The following is a 24313-nucleotide window of genomic DNA, read 5'->3' as shown; positions in this document are numbered from 1 at the left end:
CAGGCACTCTCATGAGACCCGACAGTGATGTTGGCTGACTGACTCTACTGGCAGAAAAGGGAAACCGTTACCCTTTGTATTAGATTGCTAGTAAAAATTTTCACAAACTGAGAAGCTTGAACAACAGAAATTTATTCTCAGAGTTCTGGAGCTAAAAACCCATGATCAGGTGTTAGCACGACCATGTTCTCCAAAGGTTCTGGGCAAGAATCCTTCCTTGACTTTTCCCACAGTCCTTGGTGTTCCTTCGCTTGTAGATACATCACTCATTGTTCCATGGTGTTCTCCCCTCAGATGCCTGTGTCTTCTCCAGTTCTTAAAAGGACACCACTCTACTCCAGTATGACCTCACCTTAACTAACCACATCTTCAATAACTGTTTCCAAATACATTCTGAGGTAATGGGAGTTAGGACTTCAACATATCTTGGTAAGCAACACAAGTTAACCCTTGACAGATGATAATAGTAGGGAGGCCGATTTCAGTTTGGAAGAAGTAACTTTCTAGGAATAAGATTTATTCAGGAGTGCAGTAACTTTCTGAGGTTAATTCTCATCAGTGAAAGCGGTCAGGGGTGACCCCTTCAAAGATGTTGAAGAATGACTAATTCAATGGTTAGGTTATTCAACTAGAAAATATTTAATTCCTTTCCAGCTGTTAGTTAATAAGCTCATGAACTAAGTAAAATTACAGCACACTGTTTCATTGGCATTGCCACCTAAAAACTTCAGTTCACATCTTACTAATTGACTAGATAAGCTACTATACTTGGTGCTATGGGGAATACCAACGTATCTCCTCCCCCAAATTGGTTCCTCCTTTTGTGAAAGTCATCACTCCTCACTCAGTTGTCCAACTAAAAAATACAGCGTCCTACTAAGTATAAAACTATTGACTTAGAGCATGGATTTTGGAGTAAGTCAGACTCAGACTTAAATTTCAGCTTTTAAGCAAGTTGTCCATTTTCTCATTTTCCACTTCAGGTCATCATCATCATCTGCTGTTTGTATTGCTGAAAGCCGAATTCTTCTCAATTAAAGCATAATGTTCAATAAATTAGAAACACTTAAAGTGTGCAATTCAACGAGTTCTGATATGTATCTGTAAAACCAAAATAATCAAGACGAAGAACATATCCATCAATTCATGCCCCTTCCCACCACCCCTATCCTCACACAAACTCTTACTTAATTCTTGTCACTATAAGTTCCCATTTTCTAGAATCTTAATGTAAAGAAAACCATACAGTATGTACTTTTTCACCTGGGTGTTTTCACTCAGAATAATAGAAAGTTATCAATGTTGCATGCTTCAAGTTTGTTCCTTTTGTGTGTGTGTGTGTGTGGGGGGGGGGTGTTCCTTTTTTTTTTTTAATTGCTGAGTAGTACTCCATTGTATAGATATACCAGGGTTCGGCAACCCAATCACCTATTGGTAGACATTTGGGATAAACTTGAGAAAAGGTTTGTGATTCTGTGTGTGGACACATGCTTTCTTTTCTCTTGGGTAATACACAGGGGAGAAATGATTGATTTGTACAGTAGGTACGTTTTACTTTTTGAGAGGCTGCCAAACTGTACTCCCAAGTGGTTGTACAATTCTACGTTCCCATCGTCGTGTAGGGAAGTTCCCATTGCTCCACATCTTTGCCAAAACTTGGTCAATGCAGTGGGTGTCTCTCGTTATTCATTTATATTCCCCTTACGACTAATGATGTTGGGTAGCTTTTCATGTACTTATTTGCCATCCCTGTACTTTCTTAAGTAGCAGTTCAAAATATTAATAAAATTTGCCCATTTTTAAACTGGGTTTTCTTCATATTACAGTTTTTTAAATATAGCCTAAATATAAATCCTTTACCCGATATATTTTGCAAATATATCGCCTTGCCTTTTCATTCTGTCTTTTGAAAAGTCTAAGTTTTAAATTTTGATGAGCCCAATTTAGCAATTGTTTTTGTATCACAAAGCATATCCCGGGCTTTGTTTTATGGGCAACCTTCCCTGTTATTGGCCACACAGTGGCTCAGCTTTCTAATTTCCTCCCTATTGATAAATGTCCTGAGGACAACAGGAACTTTGCTAGTGCATCTGTGGGGTGGACACTGAGAGCCCAAAGTTGGTTTTTACTGAACATGTGTCACTTTCACACCATTAAGTTGAAAAATTGTAAGTTGGGAACTGTCTGTACCTGTTTAATGTCCATTTTTAACCTTAATGAGTGTGAGGTTTACCTTTATGATCCTCAGGGCTCCTCAGATGTACTTAATTTAAAGCAAGTTCTTAAGAATATATTAAAGACAAGCAATTTATCTCAGAGATATAACAAGAATATGAGAAATACCATTTTTAAATAAAACAAAGCAAACCCAATGAATTTACTTAAGAGTAATAATTTTCTGAAGAGTAATTTTCTAACTCTGGGATGAGAAGGGTAGCATGTTCTGCTCTAACACTTCACAGCGATAGTGATTTAGATGTATGTTTCAAAACTGCTGGTGCTTGCCTAAGTTTCTTTAAAACAGCTATGATAAAAGACCAAGTAAAACCAAGTTAATTCAAAAAACATTTATTAAAAGCTTATATGACAGGACTATGTGCTAGGGACACAAACACAGTTGGGACATTGTTCCTATAGTTAGAGTTCAGGATAGAAGACTGGCGGGGGGGGGGGGGGGGTGGAGAGGGAAGGACAGAGGTAACATTTGAACTGGTGCTTTCGGGTAGGAAAGCAGGTGATGGACACCCCAGGGACTGCGGAGACCATCAGCAAAGTACAGGCACTCGTGTTCTGTTACTACTTAAGGAACGAGGTGTGTGGACAGCTGAAGAGCAGTCTAGGACACCAGGACCAAGTAGTGTAAGGGGACTGAGAAAAGGGGGAAGTTTCAGAGATGTCTTAAAGACAGGCTCAACAGGGCTTAATGAGGTCAGAGATAACTAGCAAGTAATGTTCAATTCCCCGTCTGGGTAACTAGATTGGATAGAATGCTGACAGGAAAGACGTTTTGGGGTTCGAGGGTAAAAAAAATTGTAATGTCAAGCTGAATACCTTTTCTGCAGGACATAGACATCCATATTAGGTTCTCGCCTGATATGACTCTACCCACATTATGTCCTTGAAGGCAAACACATCTAAAAGATATTTTCTACCTTAGTTTATTTCAACTTTCCTATTAAAATATTTTCATACTCCACTGGACTGGAAAGGGCACACAAGTATTCCCACTTATATACTCTGCCTTAATATCATACGCAATTTAAAAGATTTGCTGACAGGGATTACAAAAGGACAGAACCACTGTGGCCTTGGGCCATATTCTCCAAGCACACAAAACCCTTAGCTGTGTCACCTGACCCTTCAACTCAGTTCATGTTTGATTTTGCTGGGTGTTATATTAGCGTGAAAAGTACTAAATACAGGAAGGGCTTCAACATAAACACTCATTCACCCTTACACTAGTGGAGAAGTCATACCATCTATGACAGGTAGAAATTATTCTGAGGATTACAGTAAAGGAAGAGAGTGGCATCAGAGTCCAGAGGAGATGGATCTTGCATTTATCTAAGGAGCTGCTCATCGAGCTGCCTAGGGCTGCAGAAACTGCCCGTTGAGATAAGACATCCCGCAGGATGGCTGCCCCAGGTTGGAGTGAGGTGCTCCCCGGGCCATAGATACCCTGTGAAAAGAACAACACTCAGACCACCAGCAGAGCACACTGGGTTTCCTCCTGCTAGGAAGAGCTGAGATGCAGAGACGGCCTTCTTCTGCTTGCTTCCTTCTCTTCTCTCATAGCTTCAGGAGTTCCTCGTTTACTTTAGGTGATGGGTCTGTATCCTCAGGAAAATATCCAGAAGTTCTGTAGAGTATGCCCTTATTAATCACTCAACTTGAAGTTCAACAGCACCAGACTCCTGTTAACTCTAAGTGCCCAGGTCTCTATTTCCATCTTTTCTGAAAACGCCCCGTCTTTCACCAGGACTTAAAGCACGAAGAAGCACTAAGAGGCACCAGGCTAAACTGCCAGGTAAAGGTGACCTGTGAGCAACACAAACAAGCCGCTCTAGTGACTGTCTTCTCTGCTGCCCTCATTTGGAAATGGACACGTTACTGTTTCCATAATCTTTTCAAGATCCGTCTTTGTAAAGAAGAACTACTACAGAAATAAATTTTTACATTATCATCTATAAAGTGGTTTAATATCTCTGCAATTTAGTACTCAAGTCTACAGGAAAAAAACAATGACAACTGCTTTATTATTAAAAGTTACTGAATTCCATGAAGCACACAATGTAATTTATATTCAACTAACAAAAGTTTGATACATGTATTTAAAAATATATAATATATAGGCTTTATCTGTCTTTTAACATTTATATTCTATTTAAAAAGCAATAGCTTTACATATTTTACAACTTGGATTTATAAAATATACACATCCACCCTCTTCAAATCTTCAAGCGCAAGCTTCCATTCCTATTAATAAAATGTACAATGTGTATTTCTGAATATTGAGAGGAAAATGGTACCAAATAAGAACAAAAAATCCATTTTGACTTATAAACATGCAGTCAATTCTAGATAATTAATTTAATAATCTATTCAAATAATTATTTTACCTCAAGCATGACAATCCATTCCATTTATGTGAACAATCTGTGGTTAATTATGGAGAGGTTTGTATTTTCATGGTAACTGACACAATCTACCAAATTGCTTAGCAGTCTTGCTTCAGGCTTTATAATTAACGAGGCAGGATTATTTAATCTTTCCATATACCAGGAAATGTGACAAGTGATGTCATGTTGAACAAGCTAAAGCCCATGCCTTTGCCTTTGAGCTTAGAAGTAATGTAGGAACAGTTTCCTCAAAAACCTGCCAGTGTATGTGCCAAGAATCAGACCGAGAACTGTTTCCTTTCCCACTAACTGCACTCGGCTCACAAAGCTGCAGTTCTTTAGGTGTGTTAGGCCAGCTTCTAGTCTGGCATTCCTTCCACACATTCAAAATGACTTCAGGTGTTACTTTTTTTTTTTTTTTTTAACCAACCAAGTACCTTTCATAAAAAATATATTCTTGTAAACATTCTGGAGATTCATCCCCAAATATATATTCCAATACTAACATTTTAGAATTAAAATCACAGTCAGTACCATAGAACCAGAACTTCCAACTTCAGGGGACAGATTTAGTTTGAAGGATGTGTTTAAATTCTGTGGGCCTCTAATGATAATGATAAACGCACAGTTTATGCTGAGAAAGCAAAAGTCTCCTACAAATTATTGTTTAAAAAGAGTCCAAATCTCAGAGTGACTTAGAAACTTAGAAATATACTTTTACCAAAACAAGTAATTTAACGGAAAGGAAAAGGGAAGTAAAGGAGGAAGGAAGGAGGGAGGGAGAAAAACTTAGAAGTCAGAAACTGCTGAAGAACAAAACACTACACACACATCTGTGAGGACACAGTGAGGAAAAAAGAGGAATAAAAAACAAAACAAAAAACAACCGACTGCAAAGAGGACTAGCGCCAGTGGGTGCAGATGAAAGACACCCTCTTCACAGATCCTACTCATGCCCAACACAGAACACCAGAGCAGCTGCTTCTGCTAACAAGGAAGCCTCAGAAGAGAAACGTATGGTGAAGACTGAGTTCTTCATAAAAATCAACTCACACAGTTATAAATCTAAAGCATTCAGCTAAAACACGCACAAAAACTAAATAAAAGTGAGACCGAGAAATATAAGCAGGAGTAACCATAAAGCCTTGAACTAGTGACACTGAATTCTTTATTTAAAAAAAGTTAACACACAGTACCTCCTCTTCTCTTCTATTTTTAGGGAGAAGCTTTAACAAGGCTTAAATATCTCAATTCTCGAAAACAATAGGCTTTTTAAAAAATAAGACTTGATTAGCAGAAACAAGTCCTATGTGGTTACATACCATTTTCACATCACTACTCATTTCCATTATCTGTCAATTCATCTTTGATGTAATCTGGGGATGATCAAGCAGCCACTAGATACCTGTTTTAGAATCTGAAAAAATTATCCACCACAGGAATCTAATGACACATTATATTGCATATATTTAAAATATCAGAAGGGAAAAAGTAATAAACTATTCTAGTTATTTTATACCAAATATGGGTATACCTAGTCAATAAGGATTAAGATCTTTCTCCAGGTGAACTGTTTAGAAAAGCTATTTTTAGCATTTGCCCCTGGGGATTAAAAAAAACATTTTATTTCCCTGCTAGCTAAAAGGAAGAATTTACACATTACAAGTAAAGTCCTTTAGAGGTGAATATCAAATTCCTTAAGAGAACATCCATAAAATTTACTTTTAAAAAGTGTATCTTAAAAAAACTGAAAACCAGTTCTCTTTAAAGTCTACGGCAAATACCTACTTGACGTAATAGTATTTTTCTCTTTTTTTGAAAGGGCCAAGTTCCTGATCTAAGCATGCAAAATAAGGAATTGAATGCATCACTGTCTTAACAGAATTTGGCAAACCAGAAGAATGGCCTTAAAATAAATAAATAAATAAACAAACAAACAAGAAGGAAGTGCACACTGTCTGAATGTGAGAGGATTCTTAGGCCTCCGCAGCAGACAGTGCCCCAGAGGGAAGCAGGGAAGAGGGAAGGCGCAGGTTCCTATGTACATTTTCTTGGCATTGTGGTTGTCTTTCAACAACATATCACAGAGAAATAGTCATTTAATTATTACAAAGCCATTAACTGCCCTTTCCAGAGCAATGACTCAGGTAAACAGCTTATGTCTTTCAATAATGTAACTTACATTTAAAATTAACTCGTTAAATCTAAGTGCAAAGGACTTGTCAATGATTCCTAAGTTCAAGGGAGAAATAAAGTGTTATCTGATTGTACATTTTGAATGGCTGGTGTTTCTATATTTTAGGACATTTCATCTTCATTTCTTCTCTTTAAACCATAAAATGTACTGAAATTATTTGGTTTTCCTCTGCTTCATTTTAATTTTTATGGTGTCTCCATGTAGAGAGAGAGGTATGTTAAAATACTGTTATTCATATTTTAAAAACTCAACTGAGGTTATATCTATAATATAGCATTGTTAATCTTTGACCTGGTATATCAATTCTTTTGGTAAATAAATGTCACAGGTCATTTTTTTAAATAAAAGGATTTTAGTAAGAGAACCAGCAGAACGAAGAGAATTTCCCCCACCCTCACCCCCCAAAATGATCAGGTTAATCAGTTTAGAGCAGTTATGTAAAATATGAAAAATACATAATTTACAGCTGCGATTTTCATATTAAAAAGCAGTTAAAAACTAAGAGTAATTCAAAGCATCTCCAAAAACATTTTCTGTCTTGGTTAAATAGGCCATCTAGTAAGACAGATAAAGACTACTGTGGGAACTTACTTATGCCTAGTCAAGAGAGAAAAAAATGTTTTTAATTTTAAAAAGTGGTAGTTGCTAACTAGCAGTATAAACAGTGTCCACAATTTGGTGGCTGGCTATAGTTTTAATTTTTTTTTCAAGTTATTTCTAAAGCAGACGTATTTTTGAAGTCTACCCACCCCTGAGTTCAGCAATTATACTTTAGAGTGTAAAATTATATGCCCATAATTAACAACATGTACAAAGCTACAAAATGTTGTCTATACAGAGATTAAAAACAAATTTTAAAATATTATTTGCCAATTATTGATTGGACAGTTTTGCTGGGGTACATATTTCAAACCTTTCAGCCAATTGGCTTTTATTTTTAAGCCCAAATTGATTCATAAATTCACTGCAGGATATGTCAAAAGAGTGCAACAATATGCATTAGTAAAAATAACATTGTAGTAGAAACAGATTTTGCATATGTGAAAAGGTAATTTATAAAATACATTAATCACTTTTAAAAAAGAGAACCTAGCTGCAGTATCATTACTTACACGGTACTGAGAATTGGACCTTTCAACAATTTTTTTCCTATAGAAAAAATTTTACTATAAAGCAAAGACTCTAAGCAAAGTCTTTTAAATAAGAAAACAAAAAAGAAATCTCTCCAGGAATAACTGTATGGTTGTGTGAGATAAATAAAATAAGTAAACATACCATTCTATAGTGTACTTCTGCCTAAATTTTAAAATAAAAATGTCCACACTCTTTTGATAAAACATTAAGCCTCTGTCAAAAATGTATTTCTTATTTTAGGGTACAGGATTGAAGGACAAGATGATAGTTACAAGTAAAGAAAATTTACAAGAAAAAAATTGACAAAAGTTTTTCAATTAAAGTATTGTAACATTCAAACTTGACTTAAAACATAACAAAAGAAACAAAATGGCAAACAAAAAATGTTTTTGGGTTTTCGAAACAAATAAATGAAATAGTGTTTAGGCAGTAGGGCTCATGCTGATGGCTAGCAGGAAGTAACAGAGTGTACTCTACTTGGAAAAATCATTAATGTACAAACAAGCCCAAATTATGGACTGCAGTAATTTAATCATCACTGCCATTTTTCTTCCAAAATAAAGCCTTGATTAAACCATTCATACCCTATTATTACTCATACCTTTACTTCAAAGATTAAAGGAACTATATACAACAAATGAATTTATTTTCACCATAGGGATAACATATTGTACCTCTCTGCCAATGTTACTTGAAAACCTTCCATGTCAAAACAACTTGACAGTAGATATAGACAATTCAATAAATACGCAATGATCTTTCATTACAGTCCTTTGAAGATGCATGTTAATTCATGCTGTTAACCTTAGGATCACAGTGCATAGAATCCAAATAGAAACAAGTTGGGGTGACTTTCAAAGTAATATTGGATCCCTCACTTTATTTATAATCCCACTAGAACCGTTACGTTAATTTCATAGGCCCTATCATGCATTAATCACTGGTTGGCAGGAGTTAATGAAAACTTTTCCTGTTATGACGTCCATTGCCGGCAATGAACGTCCCAAAACCGTCAAGGAAGTCATTGTTATTGCACAATACATGAGGACCTGGAACTTTTCCAAAAGCTTAAAAAAATAAAAATAAAAAATGGAATTATATTTGACATTTCCTGACACCTGCATTAATACTGTATGACTAATAAAAGCATGTCAGTTGCCTGGACTGAACCAGCGATCAACATGCGCCCAGAATGCACACGAGTAAAAATGCAGTAAAAGGAAGTAGTCTTCATTGCCTATAGGTCACTTCCAGTCAAAGGTTAAAGTTCAAAGACTGAATGATCAAAGTGCTCATTTTCTCAGTAGGACTATCTTCTGCTAGGAGGATGATAATAGTGGCATCAACAAGTATCATCTTGAAGAAAAGGAGAAAAAATATAATTAAAAAAGTCAAGCATGTGTTAATAAAATCTGTAAGTTAGTCTAACAAAAAAATAATTTCAAGTATCAAGAACACTAAGGTTTACATATCTGACTTGCTTCACCCAATCCCTGCAAATAAAAAAGTCCAATTTGTGTTCATTTATATAGTGACAAACAAATCAAGTCCTATTTTTTCAGGGAAATGGTAGTTCATACAAATCTTTTTTAGTTCATACAAGTCTTAAAATGACGTATTAATAGTACATTAGTTCTATTTAAAATAATAAATTAATGTATGTTAGCACATATTCAGGATTTACCAGTCTTAAGAGAATTCTTTTATGGGCAACAATTTAAAATGATAACAAGATAAGAAGTACACCCCTGAGCAACAATGCCATGCTATTTAACACAGAACAAACAAGTCATGTCTTCAGTCTATTAAAGTAACTTCACAAAGGAGGTACAATCTCCACATCAATCAAATAACGTCATTAAAAAAAAACCACGCCCTAACTGGTTTGGCTCCGTGGATAGAGCATCGGCCTGAGGACTGAAGGGTCCCAGGTTCGATTCCAGTCAAGGGCACATGCCCTGGTTGCGGGCTTGATCCCCTGTAGGGGGCCTCCAGGAGGCAGCTGATCAATGATTCTCTCTCATCATTGATGTTTCTATCTCTCTCTCTCTCTCCCTTCCTCTCTGAAATCAATAAAAATATATTAAAAAAAAAACACCACGCAGAATTATTTAGTAACGCCTTCTCGTAGCCTCAACATTATATTTCTGTAATACGTAGCATCATCTTCTGGGTTTGTGACTTGTTTTACAAGATTTATTTCACCAATCATATCTGAAGGATTTATTTTGAGGACTGGTTATTCTTCAGAAAGAAGCTAGACTAGTGGCAACTACTAGAGTTGTTAAAGCTTTCTAAGTGAAAATTCTGAAAAATTGGCTAAAGTATTTTACAAACCATTCCATGTTTGGATCAATATATTGCTATTAACATTCCCATTCATAAAGACTCAATGGGAACTAAAAACCAGTAAACTGACTTCTATTCTAGACAAACTAATGGAATATTCTGTGATTCTACACCTTCTTTTATTTTTTTTAATATATTTTATTGATATTTTACAGAGAGAAAGGGAGAGGAATAGAGAGCCAGAAACATCGATGAGAGAGAAACATCGATCAGCTGCCTCCTGCACACCCCCTACTGGGGATGTTCCCGCAACCAAGGTACATGCCCTTGACCGGAATCAAACCTGGGACCTTTAAGTCCGCAGGCCGACGCTCTATCCACTGAGCCAAACCAGTTTCGACCTACACCTTCTTTTAAAACATATTTTTATTGATTTCAGAGAGGAAGGGAGAGGGAGAGAAAGCTAGAAAAATCAATGATGAGAATCATTAATAGGCTGCTTCCTGCACAATCCCTACTGGGGACTGAGCCTGCACCTCAGGCATGTACCCTTGACCGGAATTGAACCTGGGACCCTTCAGTCCACAAGCCAACACTCTATCCACTGAGCCAAACCAGCTATGGCTGTGTTCCTACACCTTAAGGGTAATCTAAAGGGTGAAATAGACTAGATTTTTAAAATAAATCACATCTAAATTAGAATCCTTTAATAAATAACAAATCTTTAAGAAGCTGATGTGGCTCAATGGTTGAGTGTCAACCTAAGAACCAGGTGGTCAAGGTTCAATTCTCAATCAGGGTACGTGCTTGGGTTGCGGGACCGATCCACCATGTGGTTGTGTGGGTTGTGCATGAGGCAGCCAATCAATGATTCTCTCTCATCGTTGATGTTTCTATCTCTCCCACTTCTGTCCTCTCAGAAATATATATATAAACAAGTGGATAGTTTATAGCCTCTAAGTGTCACAACTTGAAACTATCTGTTTCTTAAATCAGTGTGGAAATGGGAAAAAGAGGACATATTAGTTATGGGATGTACAAACTTAAGAATATGAGTAAGTTCCTTAAAATATCACTTCTCCAGTAGTATATTTCATAATACTAGAAATTAATACTAAAACTAATCACACTTAAATCTCTAAGCTAAGAGATAGCACTAAACTCTATCTAATATGTCCAACTACTAAGGATAAACTTTAGCATCATGTCATGTGACAAAGTATGCACTAAGTGACAGATAAAATCAACTCAACATAAAGTTACCCAGCAATAAGTTTTTTTAAAAATATACTTTATTGATTTTTTACAGAGAGGAAGGGAGAGGGATAGAGTTAGAAACATCAATGAGAGAGAAACATCGATCAGCTGTCTCCTGCAGACTCCCTACTGGGGATGTGCCCACAACCAAGGTACATGCCCTTGACCAAAATCGAACCTGGGACCCTTCAGTCCATAGGCCGACGCTCTATCCATTGAACCAAACCGGTCAGGGCAACAGTAAGTTTTTATCTCCAAAGACACATCATCTTTGATAGGTGGTACCATAAAGGTACCTTTATCAGGTTGTTCATTCTGGAAGTTTTCCAGGACAATAGGCTGATGTAGAATGTGCTACCAACATCCAAAATGACTGGGAGATCCATGCGAAGCTATTCTCCCTATCTTGATTCCCATGTTGGGTCAGATGTTAAAAGAAATTTAAAACTAATGCAACATTATCTGCCTTGAGTACTGTATCCTTAGAGGAATAAACTTCCTAAATAAGTTCTGAAAATGGAGTTCAATTAAACATGACAACTCCACGATGGCTGCCTGGCATCAAGAGTCTGTGAGCAAACACTTAAGTACAGAGACAGGTACAACCAAAAGCCACGGCCACCTTCTCCTTAAAAAAGAAGACCCGCCTCTAAGCAGCAAAAAATTCATTGTTAGAAGGAACACAGCATCCTGGCTAAATGAAAGGGTTCTTGGATATCAGAAATGGCTTACAAAAGAATAGTTGTTATAGTGAACCCATCTTGGATCAAAACAAATATAAGTCTACAAAAGGTACTGAAAGAACACAACGTATTTAACCTCCTGGCTAACGTATTTGTGCCAAGATGATGTCCTAAAAAAAAAAAATCTATTAACTATTTAAATTTTTTCTGGAACTGCAGAAGCCCCTCCTAAAATTATATTCTCAAATAGAATATACAAATCACCAGTTCCAAACAGGTGACACCTACCATGGCTAACTTCACTGGGTTCTGGGAAACATGAATGAGAGAGAACTATATTAGAAGAAGGTCATTTAGTTTTCCCCAGAGTACAACTACCATCACATTATACTGGAAACCACCTTCCTGAATATTACCAGGTACAGAAGATTAGAAGAAAAGGGATACAGGTTAAGATCAGTAGATATGAAGTAGGATGCTACCTCCAAGAAAGACAAAAATCAATCTTTATAGTTAGATTAGTCTCTCAACAGTTTAGGGAATTAAAGTTTTCCTTTGATGAACCGATTCAAGAAAGATTTCAGATCAGACAATAAAACTATTATAAAGGGCAAAAAACTGTTAAAATTAGTATAAAAGTTTGTACTCATCAATTTAGAGTTCAAAAAGGTAGCACAGCCGTAACCGGTTTGGCTCAGAGTGTCGGCCTACGGACTGAAGGGTCCCAGGTTCGATTCCAGTCAAGGGCATGTGCCTTGGTTGTGGGCACATACCCAGTGGGGAGTGTGCAGGAGGCAGCTGATCGATGTTTCTCTCTCATCGATGTTTCTAACTCTCCAGTCCTCTCTCCCTTCCTCTCTCTGTAAAAAATCAATAAAATATATTTTTTTAAAAAAAGGTAGCACAAATAAAAAGGTTCACAACTAATGTAGATAAACCTATGAATTTATAAGGCAAGGAGAAAAAGAGTTTGTTAATACTAGTTTGAGATTAATTTTATGTTCTTATTCCCTTATAATCCTGCAGGAAATGTTTCAGCCAAATGGAACCAGAATGTAGTCTATAGTTTTGCAAAAGACATTCTTCTGCTCCTTATCAGTTTACTGAATAAAACATATAAACATTATGTCAATTTATTTCCTATAAGCCTAGTTTTCTGGAGCCAATACTCGAAAGCAGTCTTAAGCTATATTGTTCAATAATCTATCACCTTAAGAAAAATGCTTCAGTAACCACACATCTGTACTCCTATCTATAGAAAGCATTAATTTAAGAAACTAAGTTGTAAATGTTTTATATTAATTCCAGAAAGCAAATGGATATTAATGGATTCTAGTTGACTGCTAGCTCACTGAAAGTTTTTATAATCTCATAAAAATATTCTTTCTTATCTTTTTCAAGAACAATTGTGTCTGCTTTATAGAAAGTTGAGGCTCAATCATTCATTCACTTGTACACTGAACTGGATACAAACTTGTCTTCTAAGAAGATTCTAGCTCTCAATCACAGGTAAATCCCACAGATCCTCAGTATGCTGAGGTAAACTGTCCATTCAATACGTATTTAGCAGTGACTAGGCTAAATTTCAAGGTATGCTAACTAATAATGCAGAAGATGACAAATTTAAGCTGAGATGCTTTTTTTTCAAGAACCCAACACTGGTAATATCTGGCAGCTCAATTTTAGTGTGTCAGCTGAGTCCTCCTCTTCTAAAACCAGGAGATAAACTAAATTTCAGATTTGTTTTTCATTAATAGTGCCTTCATCCTGCATCCAGAAGCCCCCTCTGAAGTACACATAAATCACCAGTCTAAACCCAAAACCTCTCCTGTCTCTTTGGCTACACTTGACACATATTCTGACCCACGCTGATCCAAGGATGTTGGTTAGCACCACAGAGCAGGACTGTGGAGCTCCATACCTGACGCTTACCATTCTGCATGTTTCTAGAAACTGAAATGTTAAGTGTTTCAGGGAGTTCATCCAATTCCAAGCAAATCTTTGTTTAGTCTGATCTTTTTGTTTGGCTTTGCTGGCAAACTTTGTAATCCTTTCAGAATTAGATGCTGCTAAGAAGTAACAAAAGATCATCTGTCTTGGTAACTTGGTTATAAAGAGAACATGATCAATGAAGACCTTTTGGAACTAAAGCAGCTAAGCAGAATACAAACACCTAAGACTTGATGTATTCTACTTTATAAGTGAGTACGATTACCTTATTGATAAGATTTTCCAAATTCAATTACAATGTCAAGGTAGGCTATTTTTCACATTGCCCAAAACTGTTAATTATTCTTAAGTGTAAAAAGAAGACACTATATGCTACCCAGCTGACACACTTTATCTTTTTAAAGATGAAGAAAATGTTCAAATAAGATTCTCTGCACATACTGACCCACATTTATGACAGGGCAGTTGCTCTACCATCACAAAATATATACTAATATTCTCTTCCCTGATTTCACATCAGGCTCACTCATGGAGCAAAATTGTTGATTTAAGGGTAATTGTGGGAAGGGAATGATTTACACTTACAGGGTTCAAGAAAACACACTGAGGTAAGAATGGTCACTATAAGTTAATGAACTGAGGATGTTCGAAATAATTATCTGTGAATGAAAAAGAACATGTGTTCTGGGGCTAGGATACTATCCCAGGACTGAAACTGGACTAGGGTAGTCATGATTTAGTTGAATTAGAATCCAGTGCTTTTAAAAAATGGCTTACTTGTATTTTAGGGGGAGGGATAGGAAGAGGGGATACTTTTCATCTGTTTATTGAGAAAATTAATTCCAATATAAACCCTGGACTATTTTACATTAAGAGGTAAATTTTGTTTAAAAAGTCTCTCTTGGCCTGGCTGGCGTGGCTCAGTGGTTGAGCATCAACCTATGAACCAGGAGTTCACAGTTCAATTTCCGGTCAGGGCATATGCCCAGGTTGCAGGCTGAACCCCCAGTGGGGGGGATGCAGGAGGCTGCCAATCAATGATTCTCTAATTGATGTTTCTATCTCTCTCCCTCTCTTTTCCTTTCTGAAATCAATAAAAATATGTATTTTAAAAAAGCAAATCTCTTTTCTTGGCACTTTTTGGCCAACCTAGAGATGATCCATCTGAAAATATTAAAAGACTTTTCTAGTTTAGTTATGAAAGTACAGATTTCTCAGAAAGTAACTGATAAAAACTATTAATATCAAAATAACTTCTATTATAAGTGTATTTTATTTTAAAGAACTGATTTTTATATTTTTAGTATCACTGTGGCTTTTCTCCATTTCTTATTAAAAAACAGGTAATAGCCATAACCGGTTTAGCTCAGTGGATAGAGCGTCAGCCTGCGGACTGAAGGGTCCCGAGTTCGATTCCGGTCAAGGGCATGTACCTTGGTTGTGGGCACATCCCCAGTGGGAGGTGTGCAGGAGGCAGCTGATCGATGTTTCTCTCTCATTGATGTTTCTAACTCTCTATCTCTCTCCCTTCCTCTCTGTAAAAAATCAATAAAATATATTTAAAAAATAAAGAACAGGTAATAAATTCTGGACGTATTTTCAGATAAAAGGCTTCTCAATCAATCCTATATAATAAAAGGCTAATATGCAAATCGACCGAACAGCAGAACAACTGGTTGCTATGATGTGTACTGACCACCAGGGGGCAGACACTCAATGTAGGAGCTACCCCCTGGTGGTCAGTGCGCTCCCACAGGGGGAGTGCCGCTGAGCCAGAAGCCCTGGGCCAGGCTCATGGCTGGCAAGCGCAGTGGCGGTGGTGGGAGCCTCTCCTGCCTCCGTGGCAGTTTGACATCCCCCGAGGGCTCCCTGACTGCGAGAGGGCGCAGGCCGGGCTGAGGGACACCGCCCCCCCACCACCCAAGTGCACAAACTTTGTGCACCAGGCCACTAGTTTACCATATTTACAAATCTTATATACAAAAAGACCTAGAAAAGTCTAATTGTATTGCAATGTCTATTATTACATTAATATGTTTTGGTGTATGGTAGACTAATTTTCCTTCTTATCTTTTAGTTGAAAGTTCAAACTGATTTTTTTCACCTGTCATTTTTTTCCAAACCTTTTAAAACACTCACCCCATCATTCCATTGGATTTTTACTGAATTACATCAAACCTATAATTTTTCAAGAATACACATTTTTGGGGAGAGCATTTGAGACCTTGCTCTCCAACATGTCATCAGTTTGGCTCAAATAAACTCATAAAAAATTACATTTTAAAAATAATACTGGTGTCTCATTAAAATATTTTCTCACAGCTCTTAACAGTTTTGTTATTTTTTTTCTTCTAGGTCTCTATATTTCTCATTAACACTATCCCAAATATTCCTTTTTTCTGTGGCTCTTCTTTCACTGTGCTTCCTAAACTGTACCTGCTGGAATAGTGCTATTGTATGACTCCAGTCATCTTTTATTTCAACACCTAGAGAACTCCTATTATTTATTATTTTTTAACTCTTTATTGTTTAAAAGCATTACATATGTCCCTTGAGAACTCCTATAATTTAAAAAAAGTTTTTTAAAGAATGAAAAGGAAACAGTAGTAAGGAAAATTGTTTTTGGAGTCAGAGGTCCTGAATTGCAACACGGTTTCATTACTTCTTTTGTTTTTGTTGCTTCTGTTGTTGTTTCCAGATTTACGGAGGTATAATTGACAAATAAAATTGTCAGATTTTTTTTTTAAGTTTTTAATAGACTCAAATTAATTGAGGTAACAGGTTTCATACTGGATAGAAAGATAAGGGGGAAAGGCTCCATTCCTTTTCAATAGTTTTGTCAGTTCTAATTCTTATTAGATAACATTAAAACAAAAATCAAAACAAAGGAAACGCTCTTATGTATATAACTAGAGGCCCGGTGCACAAAAATTTGTGCACTCAGGGGGGTCCCTCAGCCCAGCCTGTGCCCTCTCGCAGTCTGGGACCCCTTGGGGAATGTCCACCTGCTGGCAGTCAGACATCACTCTGGCAGCCTGGGAGCCCTAGGGGGATGTCCATTTGCCAGCGGGGAGCAGGCCTAAGCTGCAGTTGGACATCCTTAGCGCTGCTGAGGAGGCGGGAGAGGCTCCCGCCATCACTGCTGTGCTGGTAGCCATCAGCCTGGCTTGTGGCTGAGCAGAGCTCCCCCTGTGGGAGCGCACTGACCACCAGGGGGCAGCTCCTGCATTGAGCGTCTGCCCCCAGGTGGTCAGTGTGTGTCCTAGTGACCAGTCATTCTCAGTCGTTCTGCTGTTAGGGTCAATTTGCATATTACCCTTTTATTATATAGGACAGAGGCCTGGTGCACGGGTGGGGGCCGGCTGGTTTGCCCTAAAGGGTGTCCCGGATCAGGGTGGGGGTCCCGCTGGGGTTCCTGGCCAGCCTGGGTGAGGGGCTGAGGGCCGTTTTCAGACTGGCCACATCCCCTTCAGGGTGGGGGTCCCTACTGGGGTGTCTGGCCAGCCTGGGTGAGGGGCTGATGGCTGTTTGCAGACTGGCCAAGCCCTCCAGCGATCGAAGCTCCCAGCCTCTCCTTTTTTCTTTTTTCTGGGATTTATTTATCTTCTATAATTGAAACTTTGTAGCCTTGAGCGGAGCGGAGGGCCAGCCAGGGCAGGCGGGAAGCTTGGCTTCCTCCATTGCCAGGGGCAAACCAAGCCTCCTGCTCGCTCCAGCTCCGTGGCCTCCACCATCTTAGTTGGGTTAATTTGCATACTCGCTCCTGATTGGCTGGTGGGTGTGGCTTGAGCATAGCAGATGGACAGTTAATTTGCATGGTTCTCTTTTATTATATAGGGTGTCACAGGGGGTGTGTTTTGTTCACTTGCTTCAAAAAGTATATTGAGAATATCAATTTTTTGTCTTTAATTTTAAGCATTTCTGGCAAAGCAGTAAGGTCAGTTTAGAAAAGATGCCAGGAGCTTTCAATTATAAAAGCTACCATCACCCTCCCCACAAGAACAGAAATTTAAAATTATAGAGTACTGTATACATAACTTCACATTTTTTGAGGAATAACTATTAGAGGAGGAAGCACTTTCTTTAATTTGATGGGTCAGCTCTAACAATGTGGTTCCCCCTCCCAGAGAACAGCACCAAAACTGAAGGAGTACACAGGCATCAAAACCTCTATTTCAAACATCAGGTTTCCCAATAACTAGCTCTAATTTGATCTAAACATTACTAAGGACTTCTTTTTTTGTAATATAATGGTAGTTTCAAAATGTTAAAGCAATTTTAGATTTTACTTGTATGATGGTTATAATTTTGCGTGCCCCATTAAGAAGCTAGTCTAACTTGCCCATAAAATATCTTAAAGTATTTTGAAAATTTTTTCTCCATATTACAAAAATTCAACATTAATTATATTCCCTTCTTTTTCTCAAGCAAAAAGATATATAATTTTTCAAATCAAAATGCTAAAAATTTATTATTCTAAAATAAAACTGCTTACCATGATACCACCATTTTGTTTTCTTTGGATTCTTGTTACATGTTCGAACATAAAAAGAATTATCTGGTGGTCGTCTCTGAAACAAAAAAGCGTTTAAATAGATAAGAAGTTGTAAAATAGAAAAGCATAAGGGAAAGACAGATTTAATAAAAGCTTTAGCAAAACTATTATAGAATGCATAAAAAAAGAATATAACTACTGATGGCATAAATGAAAGAAACCCTAGGGACTGTAGACATTTGACACTAAAATTGCTTTTAAAAAACTAGAAGTGTGTGGTGTAGTTTGAGTTAGGCTCCTGTAGGATTACTAGAGAATGAATATCAACTAGTAGTGGCATCATTAGGTTGTAAGAAATTCTGGTTTCATGTATTTTGTCTCCCTAGAAATAAGTTAGTAATAACTTTTGTGAGGTAATTAAAACAAAAAAGTCTACCCAATTAGATTTGTCTGAGAAAACTAATGCAACTTACACATCTCCACAAAGGAATTTACTTTTCTGTAAGAGCACCAAGGACAGACCATAGGACTCAGCTTCCAAATAATATGAGAAAAAAGGGGAAAAGATATATTGGCATTTCTGCTGTACATATATATGCCTTACTAGAACCATACTACAAACAGATGGCAGCTTTGCAAGGGATATACTAGTACATCAGAAACAGTGATGCCAACACTGAAGATAGATTATAGAAAAGAGCTGTCCTGAAAACTGTTGTATATTGATCAAGTACAAGGAATAGGTGACACTAAAGATTTGGAAACAGGTCAAACCTATACTAAAGTCACGGAAGGTAGGTTTGTAGCTAATAGGATAGGCTCAAGCACAATGCAATGGAGAACAGGACTACCTAGAGATAGCAGGAAGGAAAACAGGTAGTCCACCTCATCTAAAACTCACACATACGACTCTAATCTTAGCCGAGCCTCATAATGCCCCTATGAGTTAATATTAATTTAACAAAAGGGAAGAGTAGAGCATAAGATGTACAACTATCCAAGATTACCCTGTTAATACTGTCTGAGGAAATTCCTGAAAAATTATGACATTAGATGCCTGACTACTTCAAAGACTAGATGATCTGCTGTTGCTTGTCCTGCAAAGTCATAACCAGTGCTCATATGGAATAAATTGCTACTACTATGGCAAATAATTTCACAAACTACTTCTATGTATATTTACTAGAACCCAATTTAAAAAAGACACTTATTCTATTTGCTTAAGTCAAGAATATAATCTAACTGGTAAGTGCCCAAGGAGATTGTGTTCTTAGAAAAAATAAACTATATATAAAGATGGATTACCAAATTGTTTTAGAATAGGAACACAGGCTGGGAAGTTTGGACTATCTATATTATAAGGGCACTGAGAATAAAGGGTAGATTACTAAAAAACCCCTGGTCTCAAATCTACTAACACCTACTGACATAACAGATTTACTAGTAAATACCTTCAGTTTAGGAAACCATTCTTGACTATGAAAAGGGAATCTGGAACAAAACAATTGTAACTAAATCTAAACCTCAAAAGCCTATAGTAAAAATTAAAATTTGCATTAAAAAAGAGTCACTAATAAAGTGAAACTCATACAACCATGTCCACCACAGAATACCATTCACCTGCTTTACTAGAAGAGTTTTTGGTGAATATTTAAAAGACTTTTTAAAGCTTATTTGAAGCTAGAGCACCTCAAAGACAAAGCAAGTTTCCAATTTGTAATCTACTACTTAGCACAGTAAAAATAGCATAGAGTAGGTACCTAATAAATGTTTGCTGAATTTCATTATATTTCACAGAGTTAATGCAGCCAGTTGCTGACTTCCTTTGTTGAATACATTATAGTTTATACAATATAATATAGCTTATCAATAATTATAATATAGCTTATCAATAATTCAAATGGTAGGAAACAACTAAATATGAGGGGAATGGTGAAACTTAGAAAAAGATGAAGGAGGTAGAGAATACAGTAATTTTCTAGTTTTTAATAGTAAATCAATAAATTTAAATGTAAACAAAAGCTAATCATCAGGTATATGGAAGAGCTATGTCAGATATCACTAGTATTCATCTCTTAGCTTTTCTTATTCAAACCTGTTACTGCCTCACCTGTCTATAGATATTAAACATTAGCAGGGACATAGAAACCCTAGTCATAGCAAACTGCTCTGTTCTACTAAAAGCTTAAAACTGGTATGTGTCCTGGGGAAGAAAATATGGAAGTAATAAAGGAGTAAGACTTATTTCCAAAGCCCTTGGGGTTTACTAAAGCTCAAATGTAGTGTTAAAATGCAGCTTAGAAAAGAGCAAAGAGGAAACTAAAGTTAAAAAGTGATACTAACATATGTACTCTATTTCATCTCTCCTAAGATGTACATTTTTCTTGCACAGTTTAATATTCTTGAATGGAGATACATGTCTTAACTAATGGTGTGTCACAAGTTTAACTGCCCCAGTTAATTTCCTTTCTTATATAGTATATAAAAGTGCATTTTAAGGGCTCTTAATTTGAAAAAAAAACACAATCTAACCCATTATTTACCCAAGAAACCTAACATCCCAAGAAACTTACTTTGCAAACAGTGGCTTAAAGTGCTTGAGTCTAGATAACCCACTGTTTAAAAATAAAGTACTCTGCTAGCCAGTTTGGCTCAGTGGGTAGAGCGTTGGCCTGTGGACCAAAGGGTCCCGGGTTCGATTCCAGTCAAGGGCATGTACCTCGGTTGCAGGCTCCTCCCCTGCTCGGGCCGTGGTCAGGGAGCATGCAGGAGGCAACTAATTGATGTGTTTCTCTCACATCGATATTTCTCTCTGTCTTTCCCTCTCTCTTCCACTCTATCTCTAAAAATCAATGAACAAATATCCTTGGGTGAGGATAAAAAAAATTAAAATAAAATCCTATCTTAAAAGTTCTCTAAATACCAATTTAATAAAAATGACAGTTCAATTTGGAAACAGAAAAATAAATAACCGCTCAGCTCTCTAATCTCAAGGAGAAGTTTGTTTCTTCTGTAAACAGAATACAAAGGAAAGCCCCATGGGGAAGTAAGGCTTTAAAACCGTAGCACTCTATGAATATTGTGCCGCACTCACCCTCAAGTGGGAGTGACAAGAGGACCAGAAGTGCGGAGGATTTAGGGTCTTTGAAAGGATATCCTAAATATTAACTCATGTGACTTTTGTTTTTGGTCTTATTCTCCTCTGCATCAGACAAAGAACCTGTGGGTTTGTAAAGGAGAGTAAGAGGAAAAGTCCTAAAAATTCTCCTGATAATCTAGTCTGCCGCCTTCAACCTAATCATTATGATAGCAAAGCTCCGGTTCCTGGGAAATGCCCTAAAAGAGGCTGATAGGGTGAGAGCCAGCACAGGGAAGAAAGGGGAGTAGGGAACTCCCTTATGATGCTTGTTCTTGGGGCTTTTCACTCTGAAATCTAGAAACAAGAATTTCTTGTACACTTTTGCCCTGTGCATGTTTTTGGAAATAAAATCCAGACTGTTTAGGACATCTGCAGGTATTTTCTGTTTAAGAAATATAAAACAATGTCTAACTTCTATTTGGGATGAAAGATTATCAAAACACACATTCCCTGTAACTTTATAATAAAAAACATTAAGTCTTTCCTTCAAATAAAATGTATATGAAAATAGTTTCTCTACCTAAACTGAAAGAAGAGACATTACCTGGAATAATTCTGGAAAGTCCTACCTTTTCTTTGCAGCTGGAAAGCATGCTAATAATGCTAAGACAAACTGATTGGACTGAGAGCGCTGGGGACCAGTCTTCTGTTAGAATGGATAAACAGATATGACCATTGCTATAAACATGAGGATGAACGGGAATATTTTCACCAGTAAACATGACCTAAGAAAGAATAAAATTCCATTAACATGCAAATATTCTGTATGACAAAAAAAAAAAAATCCCCACATATCTTAGTATTTTTAAAACCAAATTAAAAATAAACAAAAACAGTGCCAGGAACAAGATAAATAACTGCTTTTTTATTCTCATGAATTCAGTAAATACTGGTTTCACTGTATGAATGCCCATGTCATAGGGGGAGGGGAACCCCCAAATTATCTATTTTATATTTCAGTTATTTTTCAAATCCCCTATAAAAATTTTCAAATTACCATGTATTTTTAGACTAGTAAAAGTCAACTCTCAATTTTTAAGAATGGTTTTTCAAATTCTATTCATTGCTCTCTGCATTTGATTTGTATAGAAATCAAATACAATAAAATTCTGAACAGAAAGTATTCAATTTTGAGACAATATGAGTTATAGTTTGGAGGAACACCCCTTCCACCTGTAACAATGCTACCACCTCAGGTGCTCTATGCAAAAGGAAATGACTGCAACATATTCCACCTCCTCTAAACTTACACATCCATTATGATGGGCACAAATTACTACTTATTAATCATAATCAGTAAATAACTATGTGCCTAGACCAAAATAAAAAACACAATTACTTGCTGTTTTTCTCTGCCTTTTCTTTTACTCAGTTCTTATAATAGTTTTTCCTTTACACTATTTTGCTTCTACACTATTTTGAAAGGTAATAAACCTATTATTTCCTTCCTTTTCCCTAATAATTCAACAAATATCCTAATAGTAGTGTTTCTTATACATACCTACCTAAGCATCTGAAAAGGAAGGAAAGTAGATCCATGTATCCTGAGGAATTTATAAGCATAGCCCAAAGTAGGTCAAAGACAATAAAAGTTATTTTTAAGAATGTTTGTTACTTCATATTAAATTACTTATTTTAACATAGAAGTTAATTCACCAATCTTTAACTGAATTTTATTCTGCAATAAAATGTACCATTTTTATTCTGTTGTTTAGTATTCATTCCTAATTCCCCAACCTGGCCTTTAAAAAAATTACCTGAAGATGTGGCTAAAAATACAAATTCAAGGACCCCACTTTCACAGATTTTGAATCAGTAGGTATAGTGGGATTATTATAAAGCTCATCAAATATAAACCAGTAGTTTCCAAACAAGACTTACAGTATTTTTCTCAGTCCTGCAAACGGCCTCACACTTGAATATAGCAGAATCTTAGTAAGGAGAAACTTTACCTTAACTTATGACAGAAACTGATGAAACATACATTGTTCTAGACATACCTTTCCTTCCCTTTAGAGAGAAAAGAGCCAGTGAAATAAATGTGGCCAGTGTAAAGTATGTCATAATTTAATATAGGACACGTTGTGGAAAATTACCATAAGCTAGGCTTTTGCTTTTATTTTTACACAGCTAGCTACAAATCTAATTTTATTACAATCTCACAAATACTTACATTTAACAAAGCATTCTTTCATACAAGTAGGAGTTCTCTAATATTTCAAACACACTACTAACATATGGGACTCATTTCCTTGGCTAAAGCTAATATAAGACAGCAAAAAGATTTTTTTTCTCAAAGGAATGACTTTTCAAACATTCTTCTTTTTTTTTTTTCTCTTTAAAATCTGGCCATCCACCCTCCATTCACACTAAAGAGAGCTAAAATAAAGCTGAAAAATAAAAGTAAAATCTCAAAATAAGAGACATCAAGTTACTTTCCTTGCCCATGCAGAAAACCCCTGAAAGACTGGCACAGCTGTGTTAGAAGTATACTATTTACCTCAATTATATCTGCCCATGCTAATGCCTTTTTCATGACTTCTTGCTTAA

General features: G+C 36.6%; 1 protein-coding gene across 1 annotated transcript in view; it reads right to left on the bottom strand.

The window, feature by feature from the left end:
* Nucleotides 1-4226: 4226 nt before the first annotated feature.
* The window catches only part of UBE2W (ubiquitin conjugating enzyme E2 W), a 60795-nt gene continuing 40708 nt past the window's right edge, over nt 4227-24313 (bottom strand). Inside the window, exons 4-6 of the mRNA XM_006086353.2 lie at nt 22333-22488; nt 18625-18700; nt 4227-9306 (exon numbers count right to left, since the gene is read on the bottom strand). Of these exons, the coding sequence (XP_006086415.1) occupies nt 9293-9306; nt 18625-18700; nt 22333-22488 (246 nt within the window). The 3' untranslated portion in view covers nt 4227-9292. The remainder of the gene's footprint in view (nt 9307-18624; nt 18701-22332; nt 22489-24313) is intronic.

This window comes from Myotis lucifugus, unplaced genomic scaffold, assembly GCF_000147115.1.
Source record: "Myotis lucifugus unplaced genomic scaffold, Myoluc2.0 scaffold_27, whole genome shotgun sequence".
In the NCBI taxonomy this organism is placed as follows: Eukaryota; Metazoa; Chordata; class Mammalia; order Chiroptera; family Vespertilionidae; genus Myotis; species Myotis lucifugus.
This window is presented reverse-complemented; position numbering and strand designations above follow the sequence as displayed.